We start from the raw sequence: 14,464 nt of genomic DNA, 5'->3' as shown, positions 1-14,464 counted from the left end.
TAGACTATATATCATTGTTCTGTTTTTAAAATAATTTTTAAAATATTTACAATAGTACATGTTTAAAGATGTCCAAACATACATACATACAACCACAATGTGATGCTAAGTGTTTCATATAAAACTGGCTTAATATGTACAATGAATAGCTTTTCATATTTAGTTAAATCACTTTTAGATTTTACATTGCTTATATTTTGTAATAGATTGACTAACAATGCTTTGTGTTATAGAAGCTTTTCAGAACTAAATGTTAATCTTTTGAAGCAAATATAAAGAAAAGCAGTTACTGTCACATGCGTTGGCTCTGATTAAAAGTAAAAATGTAACCTTTTAAAAGTCCAAAGACATGCATTCTAAAACAGAAACAGGACAGATTTTGCATAAGCATTAATGATTCAATAGACAATTTAACATGCATCTATCTTTTCCAGCACAATAAATTAGAAAAGATGGGACATTTTAAAAATAATACTATAATCTTTTGTCTTTAGCACTAGAAAATTAAGCATCCTACCGTTTGCCAGACTCAAAGCTGAGAAGTTATATATTAAAGTGCTAAATTTCAGAAAATTTAGTTAATATTATACTGATAAATCAATGAAAATAAGCATACATTTACATGAATACATTTTAATTAATATGTTGTTATAGTCCAAACAGTGTTCAATAATTATTTTGCAGAGCTTCTTTTCCTTTCATAAAACTAGTGTTACATGTTGAGAAAAGCTAAGATATTCTGAAAACAAATATACTATCAGGGGACTGGCTTTAATCAATGATAAGGTATATTACACAGAGCAATAATTAAAATACCTGGGTCCTGTCAAAGATGGATAGATTGATAGGACAAATAGAGGGTTTGAAACAGACCGAAATAAACACAGAATCAAGTATATGATAGATGTGGCATTTCAGAATAGTGGGAAAATGTGTTATTTAATAAACAGATTTGGGGAAAAATAGTCTGAATCTTTCTCCCATTCTTTACACCAAAATAAAAATTTAGAATAAGGCCTGCATATGTTATTCTGTAACCTCTTAGCTTTATTTTATTTTACTTTTGAATTTTAATCTATTATTTTCATTAAAAATATACATGTTCATTAGAAGCAAAATCATATGAACTTATAAGAAAAATGTTAATAACTTTCCTTTACCTCTCCCTCAACCTCAATCATCTGAGGATTCTAAAGTTTAACTTATATCTTTTTATGCCATGTTTAGCTTATATATAAATTAGAGTTTTTTCTACACATTGTGTTAGGCTATTTATTCAACATGCAACTTACTTTTTTCATCTGATAAGGATATCCTTCTAGATCAACAAATTTAATAATAAAGCATAGCCTCATAACATTCTATAACATCAATATAGCCTAAAAGATTTAGCAATTTTCCTAATGATGAGCACCACAGTTGTTTCAAGTTTTTTGCTACTTCAAATAGTGCTACAATTGCTATAATAAATGTTATTGTACATATACCATTACATGGTGGTGCTTTTATTTCTCTAGGAAGAACATATAGCAACACATTAGTGCCACAACAGTATGTGTATTTGAAACTTTCAAATATATTTCTACTGTATGAGACTTCTTGCTTCCTTCCTGCTAAATAGCATAGAAGGTTTCTTTACTTTTTAACTTAAAAATCTGTTGAGAGAAAACTGGTGTCTCAACCATTGATTTATATATTTCTGGCTAGTATGGAAGTATGACATCTCTAATATGGCTATTAATGTTTATGATTTTTTATTTAATATTTATAACTTTTGTCTCTGCATATATAGGTTAGTGCTATTATCCTCATTTAAATTTTTAGGAACTCTGATTTAACAATGAAGTTACCAGTTTGCCTAAACATGCAGAACAGCAACAACAACAAAATTCACTTGGTTTCAGTTTGGTTAGATTTTATTTTAAAATACATTTTAAAATGCGTATAGTAAAATTTTTCTCTCACATAGTTCACAACTTTGAAATTATCCTTAAGTCTGTTTCATTTAATATTTAAAAATTTAGTTCACCTAAGATTTATGTTAGATAGCTTGATAAGTGTTCTAAAAGTAAAGTCAAAGTTATATCAGAACCACTTTTCAAAGAACTCATTATTCTCCACTAAATTAAAATACCCTCTTCATTACATATTATGTTCTCTCATTTACTTGGATCTATTTACATACTTTGAACCGTTCCAAAAATACGCATTTCTATATCAACTCTATATTATCTTGATTATAGTAGCTTTATAGTGAGTTTTAGTATCTGATGTGGCAAATCTTTTTGTCTTTTTCAAAAGTTGATTTCTTCCATATGCCCTTCCAATTTCTATTCCAGTATTTACCAATAAAAATATGGGCTTCAATCATTTTAGACTACCCATTTTATCGCAAATATTTATTGCATTTTTCATAGGTATTGAGAAACATTCATCTGTCTCCTCTATTAAAAAATTAAAATTATAAGGAATTTTTTTTAAGTCATTGTGAAGGCATTCATGAGCTTTCATGTCCAGGGACTGAAAATGACAAGGTAATAAGCCAGAGAAATAAGTGAAATCTCATAAAGGCATCTGTCAGATAAGATAAACAGAAGCTTCCATTTTCAAGGTCTTGGAGCATATAACAAACGTAAATTTCTCCTAAAGAAACATGTCTTCATCACAATCCTCACAGAATTTCCACAGATAGATGAGCAACCAGACTTTAAAAAAAAAAAAAAAAATACAGGGAAACAAACCAAACACTGTGAGTGGACCCAGTAGACACCATACACAACATAATCAGACATAAATCTTTGGAGAGTGGAATTCTCAGAGTATAAAAACAAGTAATTTTATATGTTTTAAGACATTATAGCCAGGCTTGAAAAATGAATAAAAAGCTAGAAGATTTTTAAATATAAAAAAACCTCCTAGAAATGAAAGATGAAATTCTAACTCAAAATTTGATGGACCATTTTAATGACATATTTGAAATAGATGAAGAAGGTATTAGTAAACCTGAAAGTAGAATTGAAGGAAATTATCTAAACTGTAACCCCCAAAAACAAAGAGATGAAAGTTTGAAAAATAAATTGAGTCAATAAGAATAAACTAAGAAGGTATATTAACATGTCTAGTGAGAGCTCCATAAAGAGAGGAGAAAGACAATGAGAAATTCACCCCAAATAATGAAAGACATCAATCTACAGATTCAAGAATTACAATGAGAACCAAGCAAAATAAATAAAAAGAAGTTCAGACTTAGATAAATCATTGTAAAAATATTGAAGACTAAAAATAAAAAGATCTTCAAATTAGCCCCCCTTACGAAGACATTATTACTCTCAAATGAGCAATAATTAGGCTCCTGGTGACTTTCCAATAGAATTAATGCATAACAAAAGACGCTAAAATAATATCTTCTGAAAGGTTGAAAAAAAGATAATAACTACCAACCTTGAGTTCTATACATAGTCAAAATATTTTTCAAGAGTGAAGAAATGTATAAAGTTTCAGAAACAAAAAGTTGGGCAACACCATAACCTTACTGAATGAAGTTTAAAAGTATTTATTCTGTCAATGGACATTTGGGTTGTTTCCATGTCTTGGCTATTGTGAATAGAGCTGCAATGAACATGGGGGTGCATGTGTCTTTTTTAAGGAAAGTTTCATCCAGATATATGCCCAAGAGTGGGATTGCTGGATTTCTAAGGTACCACCATACTATTCTCCACAGCGGTTGTACCAGCTTACATTCCCACCAACAGTGCAGGAGGATTCCCTTTTCTCCACGCCCCCTCCAGCACTTATTATTTGTGGACTTATTAATGATGGCCATTCTGACTGGTGTGAGGTGGTACTTCATAGTAGCTTTGATTTGCATTTATCTAATAATCAGGGATGTTGAGCATTTGTTCATGTGCAACAAATTGTTGGCCATCTGTATATCTTCCTTGGAGAAATGTCTATTCAGCTCTTTTGCTCATTTTTCCATTGGGTTGTTGGCTTTTTTGCTGTTGAGCTGCTTAAGCTGCTTGTATATTCTAGAGATTAAGCCCTTGTCAGTTGTATCATTTGGGAAAAAAAAAAAAGTGTTTTGGGGGAAATAACAATTTTAAAAAAAGTATTTATTCTAAGCACAAGTAAACTGCTTTCCAAAGGAAATCTCAACATGGGGAAAAAACTGAAGAAAATTGGCAAAAATTGGAATAAAAATAATCCAATACTGACTAATAAAGCATCAACAATATTATCTGATCATGTTTTAGAAGGATAGAATTATTATTTTATCAGATAAGGAGGAGATAATGAGAATTATAATATCTTAGTCTATGCCACAGACCCTTTCAGATTGGGTCCCCAAATCTTGCAGACCCATAATACTTAGCTGTTGTAAAATTTAGAATATACTTAGGCCTAGAGAAAAATACATCTTTTCATATTACTCAAGATTTGTCATCTCAAATGTAAGGGAAACTGACACGCAGGTTTAGAAATATTTATTTAAACCAAATTGGAGATTTAACTCTGCAAGATAATGGCTTGTTAGCTCTCTAGGAGCATAATTAACAGTTTTGTTCTCTTGAACACCATTTTAGGGCAGGTAGGTAAGTTTCTGTTAGTCTTGGAATGGAGAGAGGTGCTCATAGTTATCGTCTGAAAACACGAGAGGAAACTACCCTTGTGTACCAAAAGAAGCTTGAAACTTCACTACGTTTCGTTTTATATATCTAAAATGTTGATTTAAAAAATTACTAGGTAATAAATTGGGGACTTCCTAATACTTTTTTCATCTACTTCCTTCTCTGTCATAATAATGGGAGAAAGCCCAATTGCCTTACAAATAGGTTATGTATCTGGACATTAGTTTCTAGGCAATGGGAAGCCACTGAAGTTTTCTGAAAAAGAGTGTAATATAATTAGAGCTATAACTCTAGAAAATTATTCTTAAAAATGATCATTTTATTTGATAAGGGTATAAACCACTTAGTCTTTAAAACTGAAATTTCACAAACCCTAAAGTAGCATGTACTACATCTATTAATTATCCTTCTGTTTTCAGATGTATGCATGTGTGTGCACATGCACATACATACACATTTATCAAGACAACTTTTTACAATAAAAACATTCTCATCAGTAATATTTATCAATAACTAATGATGATTAAATTCTGTTGCCCTCTCACTTCTAGTTGTTTTCAATAGGAATCTATAAGTAAGAGATTTTTCTTTTGCATTGACTCAGTATATACTATTAAATTTATTTATCTATATATAGAAGCCACACAAATCTAACTACACAAACTCTATAAAATACGAAAATCTGTGGAAAAAAATCAATGCTTTACAATTTAATGAAAGTTTTGAAAGAGAAAATAACTCTATTGTTTAAAATAAATCATTATGAAACTAAGGAACATTTTTTAAAGTCATTTTTTTCACTGCATTTAGAGACTGACCTTATGAATTCTTAGATAAAGTACTGTTTTTTTCAAAAGAAAACCATCAAAAAATATAACCCAGTATTCACAGTTTGATGAATCTGAAATGTGTACTTCCGATTGAGAGATACAATTGCAAACAACAGCTTGTACGAATGAAACAGAGAAAAACTGACTGAGGAGGTACAATAGAATTGAGTGTACCTTTGAAAACCAGAGCTGTAATCCAGTTTGTAAGAAAATAAAGAATGGAAGTATTGGCCTAAACTCCACTGAATCACAGAAACCTAACACAATACAATACAAGTGACATCCTTTTCTCAAAAAGGCACAAGGCTCATTGAGTCTGGCGATTCAATTACCCTCTCAACCTGGAAAGAACCCCCCTCCTGAGTTGAGGTCCACTGGCAGAGCAATATGGGACAGCCTACATTGTACACAGCTGGTAAATATCTAAAAAGCTGCAGGCTTTAAAGAACAAGAATCTTTGACCTTTTATGATTGCTACAATGATTCTTCAACAAAACACTACACACAACAGAGATCCATAAACGTCTGGCAAAGATTACATTTTCAATTAAATACTTCCAAATACCTTCTCTTCATACGGAAATCTGTTTAAATAAGTACCGACGTGCAGTGCTTCATCAGGTAGTAAAGAATATGGACAAATTAATGAAACGACATTTCGCTAAAATAGAGATGATTCTGATCTTGCTTACACATTTCAGAAACTTTTCAAAGAATATCATTATTCCCTTGTCTTTTTTTTCTATACATTTTTGTAGACCTTGAATGAATGTGGTATATATTAATTAGAATCACAAAATCACTATTGAATTTTGGAATATCTAGGGAAAATTTATCTAGCATGGATCATAATTCTAATATCATCTCATGTTTGAAGTCAGGAGTGCTATCTTAGATATAATTTTAGCCAAAACACTTTAAACTTTGGATATTTTCTTTCACTCCTCTCATAAGCTTATTACATAATATTAAATAAAAATATATACATGCTTCACATAATTCACTTATTTTCACATATAAGACAGGTCCTGTGATGATAAATGTTTGGATACTACAAAGTTAATAAATGAGATCCCTTTCAGATTTCATCTTCTTAATCACAAAACAAATATAAAGCATCGGTGATTTCCTACTACCTATAGAATTAAGTCTCAAATATTGAGCATAGAGTTCAAATACTTTCACACCTAATCCCAATCTAATTGCCTTGTTTCTTTCCTATTACTCTTCTTCATGTAATCTAGGCTCAATTTTAGCCACACTAAATTTATTATATTTCCCCAAATCTGTCATGTGCACACCCATATTCATATGCTATTTTATTATGCTAAATACTTTTCCTGAACTACATGGATTTCAGCACTAACCACAATGAATTATGGCCAGGTTTTGGTTGTTTTGTTTTGTTTCTTAATTTATCTGTTTCTGCTAATAGATGATGAACTTCTAAAAGGCAGGATCATAGCAGGGTCCCTCGCTTACTTAGTACAGACCACTGTGTTTGGTATATAGTGGGTGTTCAGTAAAAAAACACTAGCTACAAAAATAGCAATTATCTGCATAGAATTTACCACATTGAATGAATATATTAATAATTAAAGAATAGATTAATTATTAATAAATTAATAATTCCACATCAACAACCTATTTTTGAATAATTACCATATTGGAGATTTTCACACACAAATATTATTCAGTTCATATCACAATCTTGTAAGGCACATCCTATCTTTCTTTTGTAAATGAAAGTAAAGAAATAAGTTTCCCAGAGTTCATGATAAGTGTTCAACCTAAAAATTTAATCTGGATTTCAAATCCTAATAAACCTGCCCATGTAAATTAATATCAAGTCCTATACCTAAGTAATAATTTTAATTCTTTTGAAATTCTAAAGCTATATAACTTTATCACTTTTCTCCGACAATATTTTTTTAAAAAATCACTGACATATTAAGAAATTATCTTTATATGTAAAAAGGACTTGGTAGTTGAAGGAGCACTTATAGGATTTTTGCAGTATTTTAAAACATAAGCATTAAATCTTGTGAAAAGAAGGATTCTCTACATCCTCATGGGAAGCCTTCCTTCAGCTTTTGCTCAATTTGTTAAAGGATGAGACACTGGGCTAAGATCTCACAATGATCCTTTCATAAACAAAAGATATTTTAATTAATTAATATCAATTGACTTTTAATGAACTAATATTAACTAAGCATTCAATCAATCAATCATTCTCTTACTGACTAAAAACTGAGTTTAGTTTTATAATGTTTAAAATAAAAACTTAAAGACCAAAATTCCTTTTTTTCTACTCACCCCATAAAAGCCCGTTTTTCTATTCTTTGGTTTTTAGTGATGTTTCAGTTACAGCTCTACCGGTCTTTATGAATTACTCCAATCTTAAACAAATTTCTTTGATTTGCTTCAGGGTGCCAGAGTTAATACCAAAGCACATTTTAAAACAAAGATATTTCAAATGTTTGAAATGTTTTGATAATTACAGTTCCTATCTGTAAGTATTTAGCAAGCTTAAGCTAGAATCAATGTATTCAGTGAATGCCTTGGATTATAAAATGATTAATTTCACCATAAACTCATTTTTAAGACAATAAACAATGAATATGCATTTTTACAATAATTATATCACAACATGGAAGAGAGTAATTAATAAAATGTGCAACATTTTCACATGCCTTAGAAATCATATTTTTAATACTTTAACCCAATTTACTAAGACAAGTTTTATGCTGTAATCATGGTCACAACATGGAAAAAGATCAAATGTGGTTATTAATTTTCATTTGCAGAGCTAATTCTGAATTTACCTTATTTGAGATACTTGTGATGAATGATTTGATATCCAGATGAGTTGGACAGCTCTTCTGACAGGGAGCGTCGGCACATTTCAGGCATCTAGGGAACAAGGTAAGTGGATTAAAGAAACCAGAGAGTAACTGAGATAATATTCTCTACCCTGTACCCATTTCGAGCTAGTGTCTAGTAAGAACAAATTAAACTGTAGCATTTTTAGGCACAAAATATTTTTTAAGCATTAAACATAGAGTAACACGTTTAATTTTTTACACACATTCTAAGGTGTATAAAATAACACCGTTCAGGCAAATAACTGCCCTTACTCTTGGTGTTCCCCCTAAAGCCTAAGAGGATCATACTAATTTAAGATACATCTTTTTTTTTTTTTTGGCTTTTTGTCCTTTTAGGACTGCATGCGCGGCATATGGAGGTTCCCAGGCTAGGGGTCATATCGGAGCTGTAGCTGCCAGCCTACACCAGAGTCACAGCAACGCCAGATCTGAGCCACATCTGCAACCTACACCACAGCTCACGGCAACGCCGGATCCTTAGCTCGCTAAGCAAGGCCAGGGATCGAACCTGTAACCTCATGGTTCCTAGTCGGATTTGTTTCCTCTGCGCCATGGCAGGAACTCCTAAGATACATCACTGTTCATTTACTAAATCAGTCTTATTTGGATCCCTCACTACGCTGACAATGCTTAGCGAACACAGTCTTTTATGATAAAAGTTTTGTACTCCTTTTAGATCACGATTACCACACAAGTGCAAGGTAGTCTCTCTTTTTACTACTTGTAGCATCCTTTCTTCCTCCCTTTATCCCTCCATCTCCTCCCACCCGCCTTCTTCCCTCCCTCCATTTTTTTTTTGTCTTTTCTGGGGCCGCACCCATGGCACATGAAGGTTCCCAGGCTAGGGGTCCAATCAGAGCTGTAGCCACCAGCCTACACCACAGCCACAGCAATGCCAGATCCAAGTCACGTGTCTGCAGCCCACGTCACAGCCCACTGGCAACGCCGGATCCTAAACCCACTGAGCAAGGCCAGGGATGGAACCCGCAACCTCATGGTTCCTAGTCAGATTCATTAACCACTGAGCCACGAAGGGAACTCCCCTCCAATTTTTGATGCCTTTTAACCTACACACTATTCACATGACAACCGGGCTTTGCCGTACATGTTTCAGTGCATAGCTCAGATCCACCCTCTTCCAGACTGAAGCATTTATTCCCCCAGCTTATGCCAATAGCTGACGAGATGGTCATGCCCCCTTTCCAGTGGCAGCCGGATTCCAACCACGGGTCAGTGAGGGAAGCAGAGGCCCATACCCTTTCCCCCTCTTGCATAGCATGTCTGCAGGCACCCACCGCAGCCTTTATTGCAGCCATATCTGTCCAATCCTGATTCCTTCCCTCTTGCATAGAACCTTCTAATAAACTTCCTGCATACTAATCTCATCTCAGAATATGCTTCCTGGGAAAATGACCAAAGATACATTCAAACTTTAGTGTGCTAAGAAGCACCTGGAAGCTTGATAAATGTCATAGTTTCCACAGGGCATCCCCTCCTGAGTCTGAGTTACTGGCCTGAGAATATCTTTAGGTTGGTTCTGCTATACATGGTTGGATCCACACAGGGAAAAATCACAATTCTATAATTACTACTTGAGGACTGAAACCACTGGCTAAACGGTCTTCAGTGTGTACATTCACGTACGTATTTGTATAGTCATGTAACAAATATTTAACATGCCCTTGTTACATGTCAGAAACTGGGATATGAGGTTCCAAAAGTAACGAACAAGGCCACCACGTTCCTGCTCCTGTGGACGCTACAGTTAGGAGGAAGTTCAGGCCATAGTCCTCGTGATCAGTGTGAGTTTGGGTACAAAAGGCATATGCCAGGCAAGGGAGCACATAAGACAAACAGTCGTCCTGGAGGTAAAGGCAGGAAAAGCTTAATTGGGAGGAATGATACCTAAAGCACTGCTTAAAGCATGAGTCGGTATTAGGAAAGCCAAGCCGGGTGGGATTTGGAGTGTAGGGTTACTCAAGAAAGTGACCAAAGAATAAAAACAGTACGTGCCAAAGCCTGGAGAGAAAAGAACATGACAGGGTAGATAAACCAACGGAATTTGGTCTGGCATAAAGTGAGAGTGATGGCAGAGAAAAATTAGGCTGGTGAGCTAAAATTTAAGATATACACGATTGTCACATTGGTCAGAAGACCAGGATTCTCTGAGAATTTCACTGAGAATGAACTCCACATTGTTCAGTGACAAAGGTGACTAGCTAGCTCATTATCTATCCACTTCCATGTGTAAAGATGTTGGCTCATTTCCTTTGAGAAAACAATACCAGTCTCCTTGTCATTCTTTTGTGAGTCGGAGAGTCCTCTTCATTGTCTGAACCAATTTCTCAGGACCTAATTAATATCTTGTTTTTAAATCTGATCTCTTTTCTCTGGTTTGTGCCCTTAGCCTTCTCTCTAAATTAAATTTTACACAAAGACTACTGAAGGCTTTTCATAATCAATTGTCCTCTCTGGAATGTAGTCATTAAGCCTCTCCCTTATCATTTCCCTAAATGCCATTGTTAGAGTCACATCTATCATTTAGCTGAATTCCTACATTCTCATATTTCTGGTTTTTCCCCTTAAAGCAAGTCACTGAGTTCAAGAAGAATTTCCGGGAAGTATGTAGCACACACTGCACAACAATCCAAAAAGAAAACAAGTTACGATCTATGCGGTCCTTGAAGTTGAAATGAGGTGAGAGTTATAAGTGTTATCTTCACTTGGATAAATATGTGGAGCATTAGCAGTAGTTTAAAGAGAGTTCTTATTATGTAGTAAAATAAAAATAGCTCTAAAATAATATGCAATCTTAAATATCTTCCAATTTGTAAAAAAGTCATTTCGACAACTTTTTAAAAATCTGCCATTCCATAAGAACAGAACAACACATATACTTGCCATGATAGATAGATAGATAGATAGATAGACAGATAGATGATAGAGGATTCTCATTATCCCTAATGAAGTCACAAGTTTTCTGCTTTTCTTTTTTTTTCTAACACCCAAGTTGAATAATAAGGCAATTAAAAAATAAAGTTATAATGTCAGCAGGTATGAATGAGCCAAATTAATGCACAGTGTATTTTTCTGTTCTCTGATTTAAGAGAAATCTTAAATTCAACATAAACAGATTCACTTAACAGCATTGACAACGTAAGGATTTTTAGTTGTGATTATTAAGCCTTTTTACCAAATAATTCTCCTTTTATTATTGAGCTAGTTCACAAATAACAGCTGTTGGAAATGTCAGATGTTAATGAGGCAGGGCAACGCAAACCTGAATTGTAGCATTCTTTTTTTCTTTGGTGCCATGAATATGCCAGAATGGGCAGACTCTGATAATAATACCATCTTGCAATTCTCTAAGCGCTCTGCAGACTAAAGTGCATCAGGCTGCCATTAATCCCACTTATCACTCTGACAGCTCAGTAATTACACTACTGCTATAGCCAGGTAGTCCTAATAAAATATCAACTGCTGCACTGGAATGCATACTGGTGAGATGTTTTATTAAACTTGGGGGGGTTGATCATCAAGTGACATTAATGTTGACCTATTTTTCTATTTGACAATAAATTATCCTTTGACCATGCCATAATAGATATTACAGAGTGCATTTACTGTACCAAATCAGAAAGGTACTGCATTACAATGATGCAGGCAAATGGTGTAAATAAAATAGCAGAAATGCATGTCAGAATGTTATTACCTAAATTGCTTTAAATGATTGATACCATGAAAAATCACAGACACAGTACTTAGGGGAATATGTCAACAATTATTGTAAACCACAGTTCTACATAAATTTTTCCTTAGAAGTAACATTTAAATTACACTTGTTTTTATCTTCAGTCATTTAATTTCCCTTTTATGTTTCAAAGTTACTCTTTTATATTGCAGTTTATTTTTAAATGCATTGTATGAGGCAAAAGTTAATTCAGATAAACATTTATGTAATATTGTTAATCCCCAAATAATTATATTTATACTGAGTATATGAAATTATTTTAAAGCAATAAAACTTCTTAGTTTTTCACTAATGATGAACTTTTTTCATTTCCATATTTAATAGAGAGCATATCAATGGATTTCATTAAAAGCAAAACATAGAATCTTTAACAATATTAATCCTTCATGATTCAATATGACCATAAAAACTGTATGAAAACTTTAGTACTATTACTTAGGGGACACAAAACTATTAAAGATATATTTATCCATGGTCTTTCTCTAGGGAAAGTGAACTATAATTCCTCTCCCCAAATATCAGGGAGGCTGGACAGTTTTACCCTACAGTATGACGTCAAAAATACTATAGTGAATAAATTAAGCAGCATTTCATTCTTCACACCTGCTTCTCTTATTGTTAAACATTCATAGCAGTTGGAATGGTAGCCTATGCTTGTTAAAGAATTTTCTAATCCATGAGTTTAAATAATAATTTATTTCCCAGTTTAAAAAAATATCACACAAATCTATTTGAAAAACTTAAAGCCTCACATTGCATTGTCTTTGGTCTGCTGCTAGATTTTGGTTCAATCAAGTCACACTGGGCCATCAGGTCATGCATAATCTGTGTTAGCCTATAAATAGTCAGCTGATCAAGCAAGTATTTATATTAAAAATGAAAATGTTTTCCTAATGTTGATACTGTATTTCTCAAATCTTTGATGTTCGGTACATTTATTTGGAAGACCTAATTCGAATGTAGCAGATGGGTAAAGGATCTAACTTCTCTTTTCTATAATCATTAGTGTAAGCAAATACATAGTCTAATACCCTTCCCCAACTTGGCAATATTTCTACTAAAACCGGGCAGAATTGAGAATCAGGTTGAATGGAAGGAATGTGAATCAAGAAATGGAAGTTAGAAGCTTACATCGCTCGTACCCAGATTCTATAATAAAAGGACCCAAAAAAGATGGTTGGCATCTTTAAAATATGAGACTAATCCAATGTTCTGATACATTAAACACTCAAAAGCCATTCTCAGCTTCCAATAACTCTCTCTGCTTCCCCCAGCCTTTCCTATATACTTTCTGACTCTGCTCCTCTGATTACAGCACAGTTTTTTTTCCAGCTCAAGGGTATCTGGAACTATCTTTAAATATTCCTAATATGCATCTTGGCCCAGTTTCTACATTCTGCTGGGCTGGAAAGCTACGGTCACATCATTTACAGTAACTGAATTTTTTATTCTGTGTATTATTCTGCCTTTTAACCATACCAATGATGTTATGTTTTAAGGCTTCTGATATTTATTTGAACTGTAGGTTAACAACAAAACAATGTTTAAATAAAGCTATTTATCCACCAGAAAATTCCATTCACATATGGGTTCCCCAAGACAATTTAAAAGAAGCAAAACTCAGAACAGTACACAATTCACACAATCAATGCTCAAAATATTTTTGGATGATCATGAATCTAGAAATGTAACATATTTAACTTTTCTACAATCTTTCTATAGTTTGCGTTAGAAAATTTTTGGTTTTCCCAGATACTAATAGCTAAAAATAGGCACTTTATACTTTTTTGAAGAAGGGACTTAAAAAAGTAATTCTCATTTTTTATCTCCAAATATAACTGACTTTTAAAAATTAATAAGTCTTATTTTTATCTCCACTTCATAGATGAAAGTATTAAGGCTCCGGAAATCTCCCAGAAGAATAGTGAGACCAACGGCCAAGGCGGCAGAAAAACTACTAGAACACATTCACTGTCTTAGGCCCAGAACCATCCCATTCATGGATGAAGGCAGGTTACATTTTTAAAAGGTAATGTATCACTGACCTCATCTCTTAGCAACATCAGTGCCTCCTTGCCAGAGCAATTTCAAAACTGGGAAAAAAGCAGTTAAAAAGTTACAGCTAGAAAAAGGTTAAGGTACCCTCTCTCCTAGAGTCCAATTTTAGTATAAGAAAAAAAGGTGGAAGATAGTCTTAACCGCTTCCTCAGGTCAAGGTGAAAATGTTAGAGTTTTATGATATTACACAATTTCAAAGACCAGTTCTACTACGACTTTAAACAACTTTGGTATAACCGCTTCTACTGGAAACATACTTCTTGAGCATATTAAGTGAGCTCCACACAGGAGCTGCCACAATACTATGTACAT

The 14,464-nt window shown here is 33.4% G+C and overlaps 1 protein-coding gene across 2 annotated transcripts in view; it reads right to left on the bottom strand.

Moving 5' to 3' along the window:
- The window catches only part of DPYD (dihydropyrimidine dehydrogenase), a 787,163-nt gene that overhangs the window by 576,946 nt on the left and 195,753 nt on the right, over positions 1–14,464 (bottom strand). For both annotated transcript variants that reach the window (XM_047785224.1, XM_047785223.1), the window contains exon 4: positions 8,284–8,371. In XM_047785224.1, coding sequence (XP_047641180.1) covers positions 8,284–8,371 — 88 coding nt within the window. The remainder of the gene's footprint in view (positions 1–8,283; positions 8,372–14,464) is intronic.

The sequence above is a fragment of the Phacochoerus africanus genome, chromosome 6, assembly GCF_016906955.1.
Source record: "Phacochoerus africanus isolate WHEZ1 chromosome 6, ROS_Pafr_v1, whole genome shotgun sequence".
NCBI classification, from domain to species: domain Eukaryota; kingdom Metazoa; phylum Chordata; class Mammalia; order Artiodactyla; family Suidae; genus Phacochoerus; species Phacochoerus africanus.
This window is presented reverse-complemented; position numbering and strand designations above follow the sequence as displayed.